Source organism: Aptenodytes patagonicus, chromosome 2 (genome assembly GCF_965638725.1).
Source record: "Aptenodytes patagonicus chromosome 2, bAptPat1.pri.cur, whole genome shotgun sequence".
Lineage (NCBI taxonomy): Eukaryota > Metazoa > Chordata > Aves > Sphenisciformes > Spheniscidae > Aptenodytes > Aptenodytes patagonicus.
In genome coordinates this window covers 160,651,680-160,667,477 of record NC_134950.1, presented here as the reverse complement: position 1 = coordinate 160,667,477, position 15,798 = coordinate 160,651,680, and the positions used below count along the sequence as shown (strand labels likewise).

At 38.7% G+C, this 15,798-nt stretch overlaps 1 protein-coding gene across 4 annotated transcripts in view; it reads left to right on the top strand.

The window, feature by feature from the left end:
• Positions 1-15,798, top strand: part of ZMYND11 (zinc finger MYND-type containing 11) — a 108,217-nt gene that overhangs the window by 69,875 nt on the left and 22,544 nt on the right. Inside the window, exons 4-5 of one of the 4 annotated variants that reach the window (XM_076331901.1) lie at positions 6,137-6,181; positions 8,979-9,140. The exons of 1 other annotated variant lie outside the window; for it this stretch is intronic. In XM_076331901.1, coding sequence (XP_076188016.1) covers positions 6,137-6,181; positions 8,979-9,140 — 207 coding nt within the window. The remainder of the gene's footprint in view (positions 1-6,136; positions 6,182-8,978; positions 9,141-15,798) is intronic. 2 more of the 4 variants (XM_076331902.1, XM_076331903.1) reach the window with 2 other exon arrangements.

The window sequence follows — 15,798 nt, the reverse complement described above, 5'->3', positions numbered from 1 at the left end:
CCTAGAAAAACACTACAAATTCCCATGGAGACAATAAGGCCAGAAAAGCAATGTAAACATACTTTAAGAAAGAAAAGGGGAGGGAGACCCCTTTTGTGCACAGTTCTTCTTGGAAGGAGACTTGGAACTACAAGCAAAGAGATGGTTTCTTTTCTGGTCTGGATTCATCCTTTTTCTAGAGGAACAAAACCTTCACATACATAATGTGGAAATAAAAGGCATTGCACCTAATAAATACTTCACTCCATCACTGATTTATCTCCCTAATGAAAATAGCCTACAAACCTCCTCTTGGCTCAACCTAAGTAAAAAACGGTGACATTAATAGCAGAAGTGAATCCAGTTTCTGAGGAGATAAGTTGAAAGTTTCTATTAACCTTGAACTCACTTGGAACGTGAAGAAAGAAAAGAAATATTTTCATTTGAAACTATTTTCTATTTCTAATATCCTGGAGGAGAATACTTGTATTGTCTCACCTCAAATAATGTAAACTACTGCTATCCAAACATGATCTTCTTGGGAGGGAAACTGAGATTTATTCATTGCTTCAGGAACACAGCTCATAGGCTGAGAAGATAAGCGTGACAGGGGTTTTAGCAGTCATTTTGGCTGCTGGCATGCTACTACACTTCTTGAAAAAACTTCACTACTTCTTTAGCTCTGGGAGCTAGAGACTGGCTCTATACTTTGGAGCCTATCACCCTGAATTGTCCAGAACATAACTACAAAGTAGGTGAGGGAATAACAATCTACCTGTCTTGGCAGGCATCCAGAGAAGACTTTGGTGGTTTCTGCCAGAAACAGAAGACTTCTAAGACAAACTGGCAATAAATTAATTAGACAAACTTAGGCTTGCAGATTAAACTCAATGAAAGAAGGCCAAAAGTGTTCTGAGAGGCTGTGGAATTCACTGCAGAACCTGAGTCGTCTTGCATCAGTGCATCAGAAGAGGAAGCAGTTATCAATGAAGAAAATGGAAATGGATTTTCAGGAGCCTATAAATATGTCTGTGTTTAATATCACTACAGAGAAGGAGATTTTGGTCTGTCTCTTCACTGACGGTTTTGTGTTGGTTCTTTTTAGAATAAAACTGATATCTAAAATGAGAGAAATTAAAAATAATGTAAAAAACCCAGTTAATTGCCGAGATTATGAAAATCTTGGCCTAAATAAATAAATAAAAGTACTTGAAATTAAGCAAGATGCCTAGGTAGTTGTGAGGACATATGAACTCATAATTGCTTTGGGTTTCTTTGTGATAAAATATGAGTAATGAATACCTACAAAGTGTCCTACAGAGTCAGTTTATGGAAATCCATTTTAAAAATGAAGCCCAAGTCATCAAAGGTCATCAAAGGAAAGGATCTATAAAGGCAACTGATTTGCAATGGACAGATTATCCTGTCTGTAAAAGCACACATCATTGTAGCTACCTGCTGTGGTAGTTTTCTAGAAAAGGAAGGAGAAGATAAAGTGGAACAATTTTCATAAAGGGATTCTAGCTGCTGAAGTCTTTTTGGCTCTGAAGGAGATATGGATGCTTGTTTATTTTCTGAGCACTTTTGATGAGCAAAAGCAGTAGGAAAAAAATAGATGCAAAACAGGAGGCAATGTATCTAATAAAATACACAAGGAAACTACTGGGGAGAAAATAAGCTTATTTTGATGCATTACTTTAACATTAAATGTAAAACATGGGGTGATCTAAGAAACTTTATCATTGTAAAGCAATCATCCTGATCAAGTATGGATCCTGTACAGCAATGAAAAGGGAAATACTTTATTAAACAGCTAGCTCACCATTTACCTGCTGCAAAGATGGAGTAAGTCCACTGAGACATCAAGGAATTAATCATGCCTTCCTCAGTTCGGAGCCTAACCTATCATTCTGATGAAAAGATAAAAGCAGATTCAGTGGGCTACTGAAAGCAAGTTTACAGGAGGATTCATGCTCGCTGAGGAATAGATGGAGCCAGGGATGTTGTGGCATGAAGAGAAGACTGACCCAAAGGCAGGAGGAGGACTGATCTCACAGCAGGCTAGGACCTCTGGCGAAAAACATACACAGTGTCCCCACTGCGTTTGAAAAAATACTGGGAATGGTGTTCCATGACACATTATGTTTGTTTGACCCAGGTAGTATTTGATGCGTGCTAGTGTCTGAGTGAAAACCAATACATCTGCCAGAGATTCATGATAAGCTGAAGATTTCTTACTAGCTACTGTATCCAACGAGATATAGCCTGTTTAAAAAAGAGGCCAGTGTGCACATACAAGGTGCACATGCTAGTCTCCCTCTGGAAAAAAAAAAGCAGTAAGGCTCCAGTATGTCCAGCTCTACAGATAAACAGCCACATTTTGTAAAACTCCTCTTACGACAGAGCAGTTACTTGGAAGTTCAACAGTATAGCAAAAGCAATGGATAGATGGGCAAGGGGAGACATTTCAAAGCTGAGCATGGTTTAGCATTTCCACAGTTCTTAAGGACTCTTACAACTGCTCTTGTCTGAGCCTGTTTCAGACTGCCTTTTGTATGGGGCACAGATTCTCATATTTACACTTTGAGAGAAGTACTGGTGAACAGACAAATAATTAAGTGCAGTAGCTGTTTACAGCAAATTTAAGAAGCATTTCCTTCAGGTTTTGTACTGGAGGACAGGAGTGCACATAGGTAGTGTGTCCCCACAGTGGTTTGTTATATTCATTGAGTCATAAAGACGGCAAAATGCACTGCAAAGTTTTAACAATTATCTATAGTAAAGCTCATGTCTGATTGAGGAAGCTTTGATGGGAACAGATGTTGCCTGAAAAAGACAGAAAGGAACTGATTGATTAAGAATGGAGAATGTGTTTAGAAAGAAATAGATGCTGCTTTGTTTAACGTGAATGGGGGCATAGGTTCCTGCAGCATACTCTGAGACCTCTTAAGGAGAGGACCCGGATACCAGGGAAGAGTGATGGTATGGTAGATACACCCATGCTAGAATGCAGGAGCACCACTTGTTATTATAATAAAGGCTTTTCATTTACAGCAGAAAGTTTGAAATATGAAAGATTAAGTACAGAAGATAGGAATTACTTCCCAACAGCAGATGATGATGAATGCAGGTTGCAAAACCTAAAGCAAAATGAAAGATGTGAAAAAAGTAATGTGTAATTTTTGTGGGAGGCATTTCTTTCAATATATCTGTCTACTTGACATGGACTGGTAGTCAACTTTGTTGGGTTCCAGTGAAGAGTTACTGAAAGCCAACAAAGGAATCTTAACAGCAGAATCCAAGATTTTAAAAGCTTCTCTGTTAGCTGAAGGTGGGGAAATTGAAAGAACTCTGATGTTAAAGCTGACGGAGGTGGGGAGAAGAGAAAGAAGTGTTCCTTATGGCTGTTCCCAAATCCTAAAATACCAGAGTCCAGAACATTTGCCTCAGAAATGATATCTTCAAATTGGGCATGGACTATCTTATTAGATGTCAAAGAAATGTGAATCTGAGAAATGGTAGGAACTCATTCATTGAGATCCTTTTCAGTTTTCTAAAGGGTTATGAAATAGTCAGGAAAAGATTACACTGAAGTTTTGGGTTGGTGATTTGAAAACATCTTGAAATAAATGTAGCATGCAAATACTACTATTTTTAACTAGTTTATATTTTGTAAACAACTTCTTTCTGCTAGCATGGACCTTGTTGCCATTCTAGATTCCACCACTGTGACAAACCAAAAGTGTTGTTACGATACAAAGTGGGTGAAATCTACTATGTATCTGCTAATATTCTTCCTTTAGACTAAATGTGAAAAACTGTTCTGAGTTCTTTATCCGCTAGACAGCTGGAGCTGTAGGGACTGATAAAACACAGACACTACACAGGGCTGACCATGGGTTTGTGAATGAAAATCCAGTGATCTGGAAGGAGCTGTGTGTGCATGAGTGTGGATGAGAGATACAGAGAAACACCACAGCAGCGCATAGGTAAGCAGCAAAGAAACTCTGGAGAAGCACTTGAAACAGAACACCTGGGGAAAAAAAGTTCAAAGAGTGCTATGGGACAAGTGCCACGCAGGAAATGCTGGGAACCGTGAGCTCCATGGGAAGTGCTTTCCTTCATTTGCGTCATATTGAATTTAGGACAACAGAACTGTATGTATATTATTCATAAATAAACATGATTGCGCCAAAGAGATAACTGACTTATAATTGTTTTTCCCATCTATGTGACCCTTTTTTTTTTTTTAGCTTACTGGTTGGGTCCAAAGGATATCCATAATTTGGATGGTTTGGGAAATCTAGTTCAACAGTGTGAAACCAGCAAATCCCTGTAAAGGGGAGTTTCATGAATAGAGTTTTGCCTTTTTTTCCCCCTCCCTTTTCCTCTCTCCACCTGATAGTAGAGTGACTTAATACCGAGTATCTGGGCTACCATTAAGGGACTTGGAGAAAACAGATTAACAGGTAAGAAATGAGCTATGTTAATGGAATATGCATTATAAAAAGGCAAAGTGGTCCTTTTAGACAAAGTCTGAGAAAGGAGGTTATATTGTTTTCATGTGCTATGCCTACATGTAATTTACAGGAAAATAAAAATTTACTAATTGTTTTTACATCTTTTTTTTACAATAATTATGGGTTTGCTAAGGTATGGAAGTGATGTAATAGTTACAATTGTGACCTCTAAGTTATTGTTAATTTTACTGTCAGTATGTGCTTCACATCTTCTACTTAATGGTATGCTAATTGTACAGCAGGATGTCACATTCTCCAACATACAGATTCCCTATTTCAATTACAGCTAAGTAAATCTCCATTACTAATGAGTAAGCATTTATTTTCCACGTACATTTGCATTATAATGGACATTTTCTTTATGCACTAAATTTATTCTTTCCTTGACAACAACTATATATTTTATTCTACAGTAAAGGCTACAACATGATGATTCATTCCTTTCTGTTGGGTTTATCTGTATTTAAATTGTCAAATGTTTTGGATAGCCTGACATTTTCTGTCCCATGTTATTTTTCTGTACTTCCAGAATAAATTTGTGTATTTGCTTTAAGACAGCCTGCTTAAGACAAATCACAAAAAAGTAAGCTTATGTGTCAGTCATAAATTAAGCCATACTTTTGAAATTGTTGCATTGTTTCATTCATGTTGCTGAGAAATCTCAACTGTTTATATCAGTGCAAAGTGACCATTATGATATAATGTTTGACTGATTTGAATATAAAGAACAAGTGACCACAAGTGACCCATATCACTGCAAGATCCCACTCTGCTTAACAGAGCATAGCTCTTTGGCTATTAAATGCAATTCCCAAACAGACATTTGCTGCCCTGCTGATGCATATATCTACAAATGCAACGGGCAGCTGAGAAAAATGAAGGGGGAAGGCCTCCTGTTACATCTGAGCTATGCAACTTTGCTGCCAAATCCGCTCCCTCTTGGGGGTTGTGGCCAGTCACTGGGTGCCGCTGAACTGCTGAACTTGGGCAGCCGGGCACTGCCGATGGAGGATTCCCGTCGTCTGCCAGCGCGGTGACCCAAGAGGCTTTCCCTGCCCTGCGTCAGGAAATAAGGATATTGGCAAATCGAGTCCCTGTGGCGGAGATCCTTCCTTCATTCCGCATGGCCCCGGGAAAATGTATCACCTTTTATACACAAATAAGGACTGTGAGTTTTATTGATAAAGTGATATCTTAATCTTCGATAATATGCAGCAAAGAAGGTGTTGCTTTGATTTTGATGGGGCTGCTGCCTATGCAGTATATTATGTTACAGGGGTCTTTTTTAGATGCCCAAAGAAGGTTTATGTATCAAAGAGAGTGCATTAATTAACAATCATTAATATTCTTGACAAATTTTAAGTTGGCCTGGTGGTGGGTGTTTATATGGGGAAGAAGATGGGTGTTGGGTTCTTTTAATGATGTAAGTACATGGGATATTTTAAAGAAACAAAATGTGGTGAAAGCATTAGGTAGCATTCCAGAAATGCAGGAGGAAATGTATGCAACCAGATGTTAGAAGTAACAGATTGATTTCCTGGTCACTGTGCATGAATTCTTTCTAGCCTTGTGTATATCCTGATAATCGGATGGCTTACAGTATAGATACAAAGTTTGTTTTGTTTTTATTTTGAAAGGCCTACGGTATGCAGCCTTTTTCCCAGACAGCAGCAAAAAACAAGGTGAACAATTTTTGCACTATGTGGTTTTGAATTCTGTCATATTTTCTATTACGTTTCTGTCTTCCATTAGGATAGCTTAGTTTACTATATTAACCACCACCATCATCCATATCACTTCCAATTCTGAGTTTAGTCTGCATTATGTATGTATGTAGTTTGATGATTTTTTCTCTCTCCTGGGGGCTGGAAGTGGTTACTCACATGTTACAGTTCAAGATGTTGTTACAATGGTCGCCCTTTAATCAGTCCTTTTCGGAGTGGCTGATGACACCTGGTGGTGTATTTTGTAAATGCAGACTTAACCGTGTTTGCAGCTGGCGGAGAATTTTGACCTGTCCTACCCCGAGCACTGACAGGCAGAGTTTGAGCTATTTAAATGAATCTGATCTCCTGCATGAAAAAGATGTGTTGGGAGCACGTTCTCCTCCCATTCAAACTTATGTAAACCAAGAGAAGCAGTAACATTTCATTGCTGTTGGAGCAAAATTAATGCCTCTGACCTTGCTATTGAGGTCAATAGTGTAGTTGTTCACAAGGGCTATGTACCTTTTTTATTTTCTTTATTAACTTGTCAAATATATTGCATAAATGAATGTTTTATATATATTTATGCACTAAATATACTGCATTAAACTAAAAATCTTTTCTGTGAAAAACCTGGGTGATTATATTTAGAAATAATGATGTTTTCAAAACTTTACAGTGTGAATGCTGAAGGAAGCTTCTTCTGGTGTTTTATTTAACGTCATGGTTTCTGGCTTGAGTGTATGATTTTTCTTGCCAGCAAGTATATTTGCTTATGTTTATGAAATTCCACATCTCTTTGCCAGCATATTTCCTAACAATGGAATATCTGGGATATACCAATAAGTAACTAGTACAAATAAAAATTAAGAATCCTGGAATCCTGATTCTGTGGTGAAATTCCTCAGCAGCCGGGACCTATTGGGGTCTTCTCAGTTTGATTTTTATCTGGATAGATCTTTAATCAAAACTGATTCTTTTTCTTGCTTAATTGGCCCTTTACTGCCATCTGATTATTTTTTTCAGTTTCATAAAGAAGATATTACACTTAATGTGAAAGAAATATAAAGCAATACTTTATCCTGATTTTTCTCAGTCTACAGGCAAATCAAGCACATCGACAATGCAGTATCTTTAGTTGTTTCTAAAATATCGTAAAGAAAGGGCTCCCAAAGTGCACTGCCACTGGACCTTGTGGAAGGGGAAAGATTTGGTGAAATGAGAATGTGTTCTTTATAGCCAAATTTGGTGGTATTAATATGCCATTCTGAGATATACAGAATTGGCAAGTAAAATTAAATGAGGAGAAACGATAGGAGTCAAGTTACACTGTTAATCTGAACAACAAAGGAGGGCAAAGTTCTGAGTTCAAAAGTCATTGGTTAAGGGTTGTTTGGGGATTTTTTCCCCTAAACTTACTGCCCCTGCAGTCCAACATTCATGGTATATAAACTTTAGTGTAGGCAATCTGGGTTGAGGCTGTCCCTAAATCTCTCATATTCACGGGGGGCTCTGGTCATATGAATTATGTACACAACACGGCTGCTCTTCAGCATAAGGGACTGGAAGTGCCACTTCTGTGTAGCACTTCTTACGCTGCTCCATTGGAGGAGACCTCTCACACAAGGACTTAAATAACCATAGTTCCCAGGCGCGGGAAAATGAGAATCGGACAAATGCCAGTTCTGGCAGTTGGTGGGAATTGCTGGCTCCACCTTTACAACATGACGTTAAAAATAGCTTGATCAGATTTTTATCAAGATAATTTATTGAAGAATAAGAGTAATTTTTTCAGAGATCTGAACCCATTGAAAAGTGACATTTGACATGAAAAGGCATTGGGAGTTTTATCTGATACATGACAGCTATTTTGTCTTCTAAGTGTAGGGAAGAGTGTGGCATTTCAGATAACAAACATAAACATTTAACGGTGGCCACTGGCAATTCTGTCTGGTTTTAGTTCTATAGATTCCTAGAGCAAAATTCTGCCTCCAAATTATATGCATGCTGCTCTCATTTACTTCAGCAAAGCTTGTGCACATGTTTCAAAGGTCAGAATTTGGCCGTTGGGGCTGAATTTTCAAGGAAGAGTGTATTAAAGACATCTGTGCATCAGCAGAACCATATCCTTTGTCTTCTGTAGAACATTTCAGGAGTAAGCCTAGTGCTGTTGGGCACTGCAAGTGAAACATTTTCTATTTTTCGAATTGCATTGGAATTGCTTAGCAGAAACATTTCTTGCAGTAATAGGTTCATGATTTCATTTATTTCTTGTAACTCAACACTTTGATACTGAAAAGCTGTCAGTTTTAAGAGAGTAAAGACTGGAAGGGACTGCCCTTCAGAAAATTACAGTTGAAAATATACTGTAACAATCAAAGCAAGGGGAAATAGTCCAAGGAAATAGGTATGGTCTGTTGAGGTGCACAAACTTTTGTTTGTAGTCTAATACAGAGAGGTCAACAAGCGTTTTACACAAAGGTAGAAAACAAACCCACTTTTCATTGTGGACAGAGCTCATATTTGAAATTGTTACTAATCAGACACTTGAAAAAACTAAAACTTGGCATTCATATTCTATTGGAGTTAGTGTGTATTAAACTGATTAAGATCTTTAAGCATGTAGGTTTTCCCCTGTTTTTTAAACATTATACACTTCTTAAAATGTTTATAATGTCTAATTGCTGCTGGATTTCAAGACATATGAATTTCGTTCTTAGTTCCTGCAGATTTTGACAGAATGTCATACCAAAATATTTTGTATTTTTTGTAGGACTGGGAAACAGAAAATCATGACTGGTATTGTTTTGAATGCCATTTGCCTGGAGAGGTGTTGATATGTGACCTGTGTTTTCGTGTGTATCATTCCAAGTGTTTGTCTGATGAGTTCAGGCTTAGAGACAGCAGTAGTCACTGGCAGTGCCCAGTTTGCAGGGTGAGTACCTATGAGATTTCATGTGCTGATTAGAGGATTGATATTCATTAATAGATTCATTAAGGTGTCCAGATGGTCTGGCCAGGTTAATGGATAAAGAACTGAATATTGAAACGATGGTACATACCTAGAGCATCTATACAGAGCTACCAAAATATGGTGCATGTAGCAGATGGTCATTTTGAAGACTCCAGCAAGTTTTACTTATGCATTTGAACGCACACAGTATACTGTGTGGGAATGTGTGTACGTATGTATGCCACGTGTGAATGCAGTATATTGTGGAAATCTTCAACATGAGTAAACAAATTGCTGTATAAGATGCTACTGTTTTTACTTAACATCATTTTAATGAATCATAATGTAATTTTTTTGTATTTTGATGACTGCATTCTTAATATTTTATTGGAATCATATTTTATATTATAAAGCCACAATCATGTTACTGATGAGGGCAGTATCAAAAAATATGGGGTGAAATCCTGCTTCTCATTTACTTCTGTGGATTCTATTGGTGCAAAAAGGCCAATCTGGATTTCACCCATAGCATCCATATCTATATTGCTTTTTCTTTAAAATTGCTATTTTTATGAATATGGTAGGGAGACAGCAAGTATTTTTTACATACTTTCCAATAATGAGCAGGTATGTTGTCTACATGTCATTAGAAGACTAAACATTCTAGTCAGGATGGTGCTTACTGGTACCTGGCCTTGAATCAGCCAGATACATCTCCTTACTGTTGTCATCTCTGCGTCACCTCCCCCAATGGAGCACATTCCTAGGCTTCCTCAAATGGAGGAAATAATGCATATGAATGTTTAATATAAAATTATTGCTACAGAAAGGCATAAAACTGCCAGTGGCACTCTACCTTGGATTGCTGGAGGGAGAGGAAATTCCCTTGCTAAAAGCTTAGATCTAGCTGTAGAACAGCAGACTGACCTTCAGATGATCTGTGCTGCAAGGAATGTAAGGGTTCAGGCGCTTCGTAGTACGGAGAAGCAGTTTTTGAAAACACGTGGATTGTTTTGTTTCAAAACAGCACTTTCTGACTGCTGTTACCTTAGAACCAGTTGTAAAAAACCTGTTGCCTGCTGCCTCAGATTGGGAGCTCTCAGGGTTTAAGGAAATAGCAAGAAAATCGAGCCTGCCTCAAGGAAGTGGAAAGGAATGAAAAAGAAGTAATGGGAGGGAAAAAACAGTTAAGAATAAGGACATGTACGGTATCTCTCCATATTGAATTACTAGCATTTAATTTAGCTACTCAATATTCCCTCTGTTAAAAACAAAGAATGACCATATATAGGTGAATTGCTTTCAGATTTTTAAATAAATCTAATAATTGTTGGTTCTTGTAATTAGTATTGATAGTTCTTATAAATAGTTAAAATTAGGTAAACTGGATCCAGTTTCCACTCTAGTTTACCAATAATTTTAGATGACACCTGGTGAGAGTAGGGAATGTAAGTGGTTTAAGCCACCTTGTATATGAGGTGGCTTATAACATCTTGTATGTCGTCAGAGTGGAATACTGAATCATTGCATGAAATATGCACAGATACATAGGGTGGTCAGCTTTCAGAGCAGGTTGATTTTCATCCTGGAGCCTTGAAATCCTTTATGGCAATGATATTAAACAAATGTTTACCTTCAGAAAAATCCTGTGAAACTCAGACCACATGCAGTGTCTGTCTTTCTGCATATTGGTTCCCTTTTCGTTATACAAAGACTAAGGAGAGGTTTGGGGGGCTCTTAAATACTTCCTGCCCCAGAGATCTTTGGCTTGCTCAGTGCCTCAGATAACGATCAACCTATTTTTGTGAATATTGCCATTTTGAATGCCATGGCATCCTTTTTCCCTCTGTGCTGGATGCTCCTATTTTCCTTGTAATTAACTTGAATCACTTCAAGCCTAATTCTGCAAACCTGGACTAAGGAGCCTTGCACCATCCCTGGAAGCAAGGGAGTGGTCTCATTTGGCATGGGGTTTAGCATCCTTGTGTCAGGCTTCAGTATTCTTCCGCTATTTTCTCCCCACCTTCCTAGGAAATGACTGCTCTAATTTTATTTTAAAAGCAGGAGAGGGGCCTGTATTCAAAAAACTATGGTAATTGGGAGACCCCTGGCTGATGTCCAGAGGACATAACAGAGCTTAACTATCTTGCATAAGGGCAATGGGATTTACTTTGCATTATCAGCAGTAAATATGTATGTTCAAGAAAAGTAATAGCTGGAACAGAGATGCATATATTTTCATACTTTATTCTTGTAACTGGACATAGCACTTTTCACCTGGGGTTTTCAAAGCTCTTTACAAAGGTGAAGTAAAAGTATGCTTGAAACCTAATGTATTGGGAGAAATAATCTAAGAACACTGCATTCTTATGTAAAGACTGCTTCTATAATGCTGCCAAGGTCAGCAAACCTTTGGATTATTCATTTCACAATTGCTGGTTGTACTAGTTCAATCAACCTGTGCAGCTTTATCTTGCACACTTGACTACTCAGAAACATTTTATAAAGGACATTGCCAAGGATTTGTTCATAACTTTAAAATATTTTTTCTCCCATAACATTTATAACAGCCCCTTGCAAACCTTGCGCTGAACTCTCTTTCCCTGCTGGTGGTTTTTCTCCACTGCATCCGTAAGCAAGGATGTCCAGTTCCTGGTTTTTTTTTTTAACTTGGCAGTACCAATCTGAATATTTTGTACCCTACATAATTCTCAGCAGGAGTCAGGAGTCAAACAAAGTTCAATTCAAACTACGTTGCAGTGATCGAAAATTTTCCCTGACTGCTGACTAATCATTGTCTTAAGTGAAATAAATTGTATTATCAGCAAAATTCCTGGTCACAAGGGAAAGACTCAATATCAAATGAACTTAGAGATTACATTAGCCTTTTCCCAGTACTGGACTGGAATGGTCTATTCAAGACAGGGTTAGTCAACTCGATCTCTGAAGGATGCAGGAGACTTGTATGTTTATTGCTGCTCTTTGGTTAGGTAAAAGGAGGAAATTAATTTTCTTCAGCTGTTAGTTTAGCACCTAAAGACTACAGAAAGTACTGCAAAAATGCTAGGGGTTTTTTGGGGGAAATAGATATATACAAAAATCTGAATAGGATTGATCACATGTTAAGGGTAACTGACTATTATTATTTCTTTTTTTAAAAATTCAAATTTTAAAGTAATTTTATAGAAAGGCAAAATTATGCATGGTGACATATAGTTTGTCCCAGAGGAATAGATTTTAATTTGTGAAACAAAAAGAAAGAATTATTCATATGGCTTAACTTGACTACTAAATTTTTTGCAATCATCTGATCAGAGATTGATCTTCCATGTATGTGCTTTACAAGGAATTACAAACAATTTACCTATCATAGTACATGTTTCAATATTTCTGTTTTTTACATATATGAGAGTAAAGTAAGCTGTAGAGCTTAAGATATTAAATGCTATGCTGATAAATAATCTATAAATAGGCTATTTCTGAGTTCTGGTACTGTACTAAGCATTTCATAGAGTACATAAAAACACACCATCATGCAGTTCACAATTAACGCTAGACATAATTTGACAAGTGAGAATGACAAGCAGAAAGTTAGAAGCATGGAAAGATGCAGGTTACTTAAGTGAAGTAACACAAGTACTTAGATCAGAGGGTTTTAGGCACTAGCTGTCAGTCAAGATGGTTAATGTAAAATACAAGGAAGGAAGAAAGAATATGGCTCTATTGACTTACTTTATGGGGTGTTATGGTAAGAGTTTGTTAGATAACTGTATGATGAAACATACTCTATAAACAGGATTTGGCATAATCACACAAATAATAGCCATGGATTGGTGGGTGAAGGGAAGTCCTAGTATGGGACCAATATTAGCACCACATGGTTCAGCGCACAGAGCCCACACCTGGGGAAGTGTTAGTGCTCGGCAGGTCCCTCCCATTCACCTTGCAGCCACATGCACCCTTGAGTAAATCAGGGAGCCAGCAGAACTGGGCACTGCATAGGGCATATTTAATAAAGTATAAAGGAATTTGTCCACAGCAGTGAGAAAACTGGGAAACCTCCACTTAAAGCCTCCTACCACCTTCTCTGTGCATGTAAAAGATGTAATTCTTACGATGCGTCATATTCAGAAGGTTCTCAATGCACCATACAAGTACAAACCAATTTGTGGATTCAGCTGTAACATGTCCAAAAGCACCTAATGCTTTGAAAAGTCTAGTTTAACTGTATATGGTCTTGAAAGAGGCAGGTGTTATGCCATATTCTGCTCATGCAGATGCTTTTCTGTATGCTGCTTAGGGCATACGGGGCACTGGTTGCTCTGAGACCCATCCTGTGTGCCTGCATACCTTTCTTAATGGTACAGGAAACCTCAGGACCTGAGGGTTGGGAGTTTGAGAGGGCGGCAGAGCAGTAAAGCTTTCCATATGTAGCACCAAATTCCTCTGGAAATTTAAGCCCTAAAAAAATCCAAGGGCCAGTGGGTAAAGCAAAGAGTTTCTAAACAGCAGTGCTGAATGTATGTTAGACTCATGCACATAGTTCCCCTCTGCAGATACACCCCTGGAAACCTGAATTGCTTCTGGAAATGGAACTGGTGCCTTAGAAACATGTATCTGTCATTGAGCAGCCTTCACCTAATCCATCACTGAACTGAAGTGAAGCTCTTTGATGTGTATACACATGACCGTTGAGGGAGGAAGGGAAAAAAATTATTCGTTAATGGGAGATCATAGGGAAACTTCTTTATGTGGAGAAAATGTAATTTAAATGCTTATAGCTAGACAGAATGCTGGCACTAACACCTTGCATTTCTTAGAGTTTCTCTATTTTTTGTCTCTTCAAATGAAAGATTGCAGCAACTGCAGCGTAGTAACCATTGTCACCCTGGGAGTTGAGAGCTACATGCTAACTCAGGGTGCAAAGCATAGTCATTTCCATCATAAACGGTGCTACTGCAGGATGGAGAGTTTCTTGGCAGTACTCCTCAACTGCTGCTAACCTCGTGTGGTTCATAAAGTTTTGTAGTGAATTCCTGCATTACAAGCATGTCAGCATTGCTAAGTAAGTCACACCTGCACAGTGCAATATATTGCTACCCTCTTTAACAGCTAAGCAGTATTATTAATTTGGAATATTGAATACAAAAAGCAATGTAAATCCAACCTTCAGGTACCAGCTTCTAAGAAATAGATGTGCCGCAGAGAATAAGGGATATATAAGGTATTTCCTGCACCCACAAGCAATGAGTTAGGTTGCAGCCTTGGCCTTCCACCTACCATATCTCATTAATCTTCTACATGAGGATTGCTATTGTGAAGGTTATTACTTCACTCCTACATCCCCTACGTAAACATGTATGCCTGACCAAGCCTTTCAGTTTACTGTGATTCAAAGCAGAAGGGTTGCAGATTTCTCTAAAAATTGGTGTGACTTAGTGTCGTGGTTTAACCTCAGCCGGCAACTGAGCACCACACAGCCTCTCTCTCTCTCTCTCCCCCCCGGTGGGATGGGGGAGAGAATTGGAAGAGTAAAAGTGAGAAAACTCGTGGGTTGAGATAAAGACAATTTAATAATTGAATTAAAATAAAGTAAAATAGTAATAATGATGATACTACTACTACCAATAATAATAATAAAAGAATATACAAAGCAAGTGATGCACGATGCAATTGCTCACCACCCACTGACCGATGCCCAGCCAGTCCCCAAGCAGCGGCCCCCCAGCCAGCTTTCCCCCAGTTTATGTACTGAGCATGACGTCATAGGGTACGGAATATCCCTTTGGCCAGTTTGGGTCAGCTGTCCTGGCTGTGCCCCCTCCCAGCTTCTTGTGCACCTCCAGCCTTCTCAGTCGGTAGAGCATGGGAAGCTGAAAAGTCCTTGACTAGTGTAAGCACTGCTTAGCAACAACTAAAACATCGGTGTGTTATCAACACTATTCTCATACTAAATCCAAAACACAGCGCTGTACCAGCTACTAGGAAGAAAATTAACTCTATCCTAGCCAAAACCAGGACACTTAGGAATCATCCTTGTTGTGGGTTAACTCCGGTAGGCAGCTAAGCACCACACAGCCGCTCTCTCACTTCTCCCCAACTCCCAGTGGGACAGAGGAAGAGAAAAGGACGAGTAAAAGCAAGAAAACTTTTGGGTCAAGATAAAAATTGTTTAATAAGTGAAGAAATGGAAGAAGAGAGAAAGAAAATAAAACAAGTGATGCAAAGGCAATCACCCACCACCCTCCATGGGTAGACTGATGCCCAGCCAGTTCCCGAGCAAAAGATGGCTAACTACCTTAAACCCCCTCCTCTCCCATTCTATTGCTGCGCATGATGTTATATGGCATGGAATACCTCTTTGGTTAGTTCAGGTCATCTGCCTGGTTGTGTCTCCTCCCAACCTCTTGCGTACCCCCCAGTCTATTCACTGTGGGGGCAGAGTGGGAAACAGTGAAGGCCTTGACACTGTGCAAACACTGTTCAGCAAGAGCTAAAACATCAGTGTGTTAGCAACACTGTTTTGGTCACAAATCTAAACCACTGCACCGTATGAGCTGCTATGAAGACAATTAACTCCATCCCAGCCAGACCTAGTACAATCCTATATTAAGATAATATATCCTACAAATAGGATATC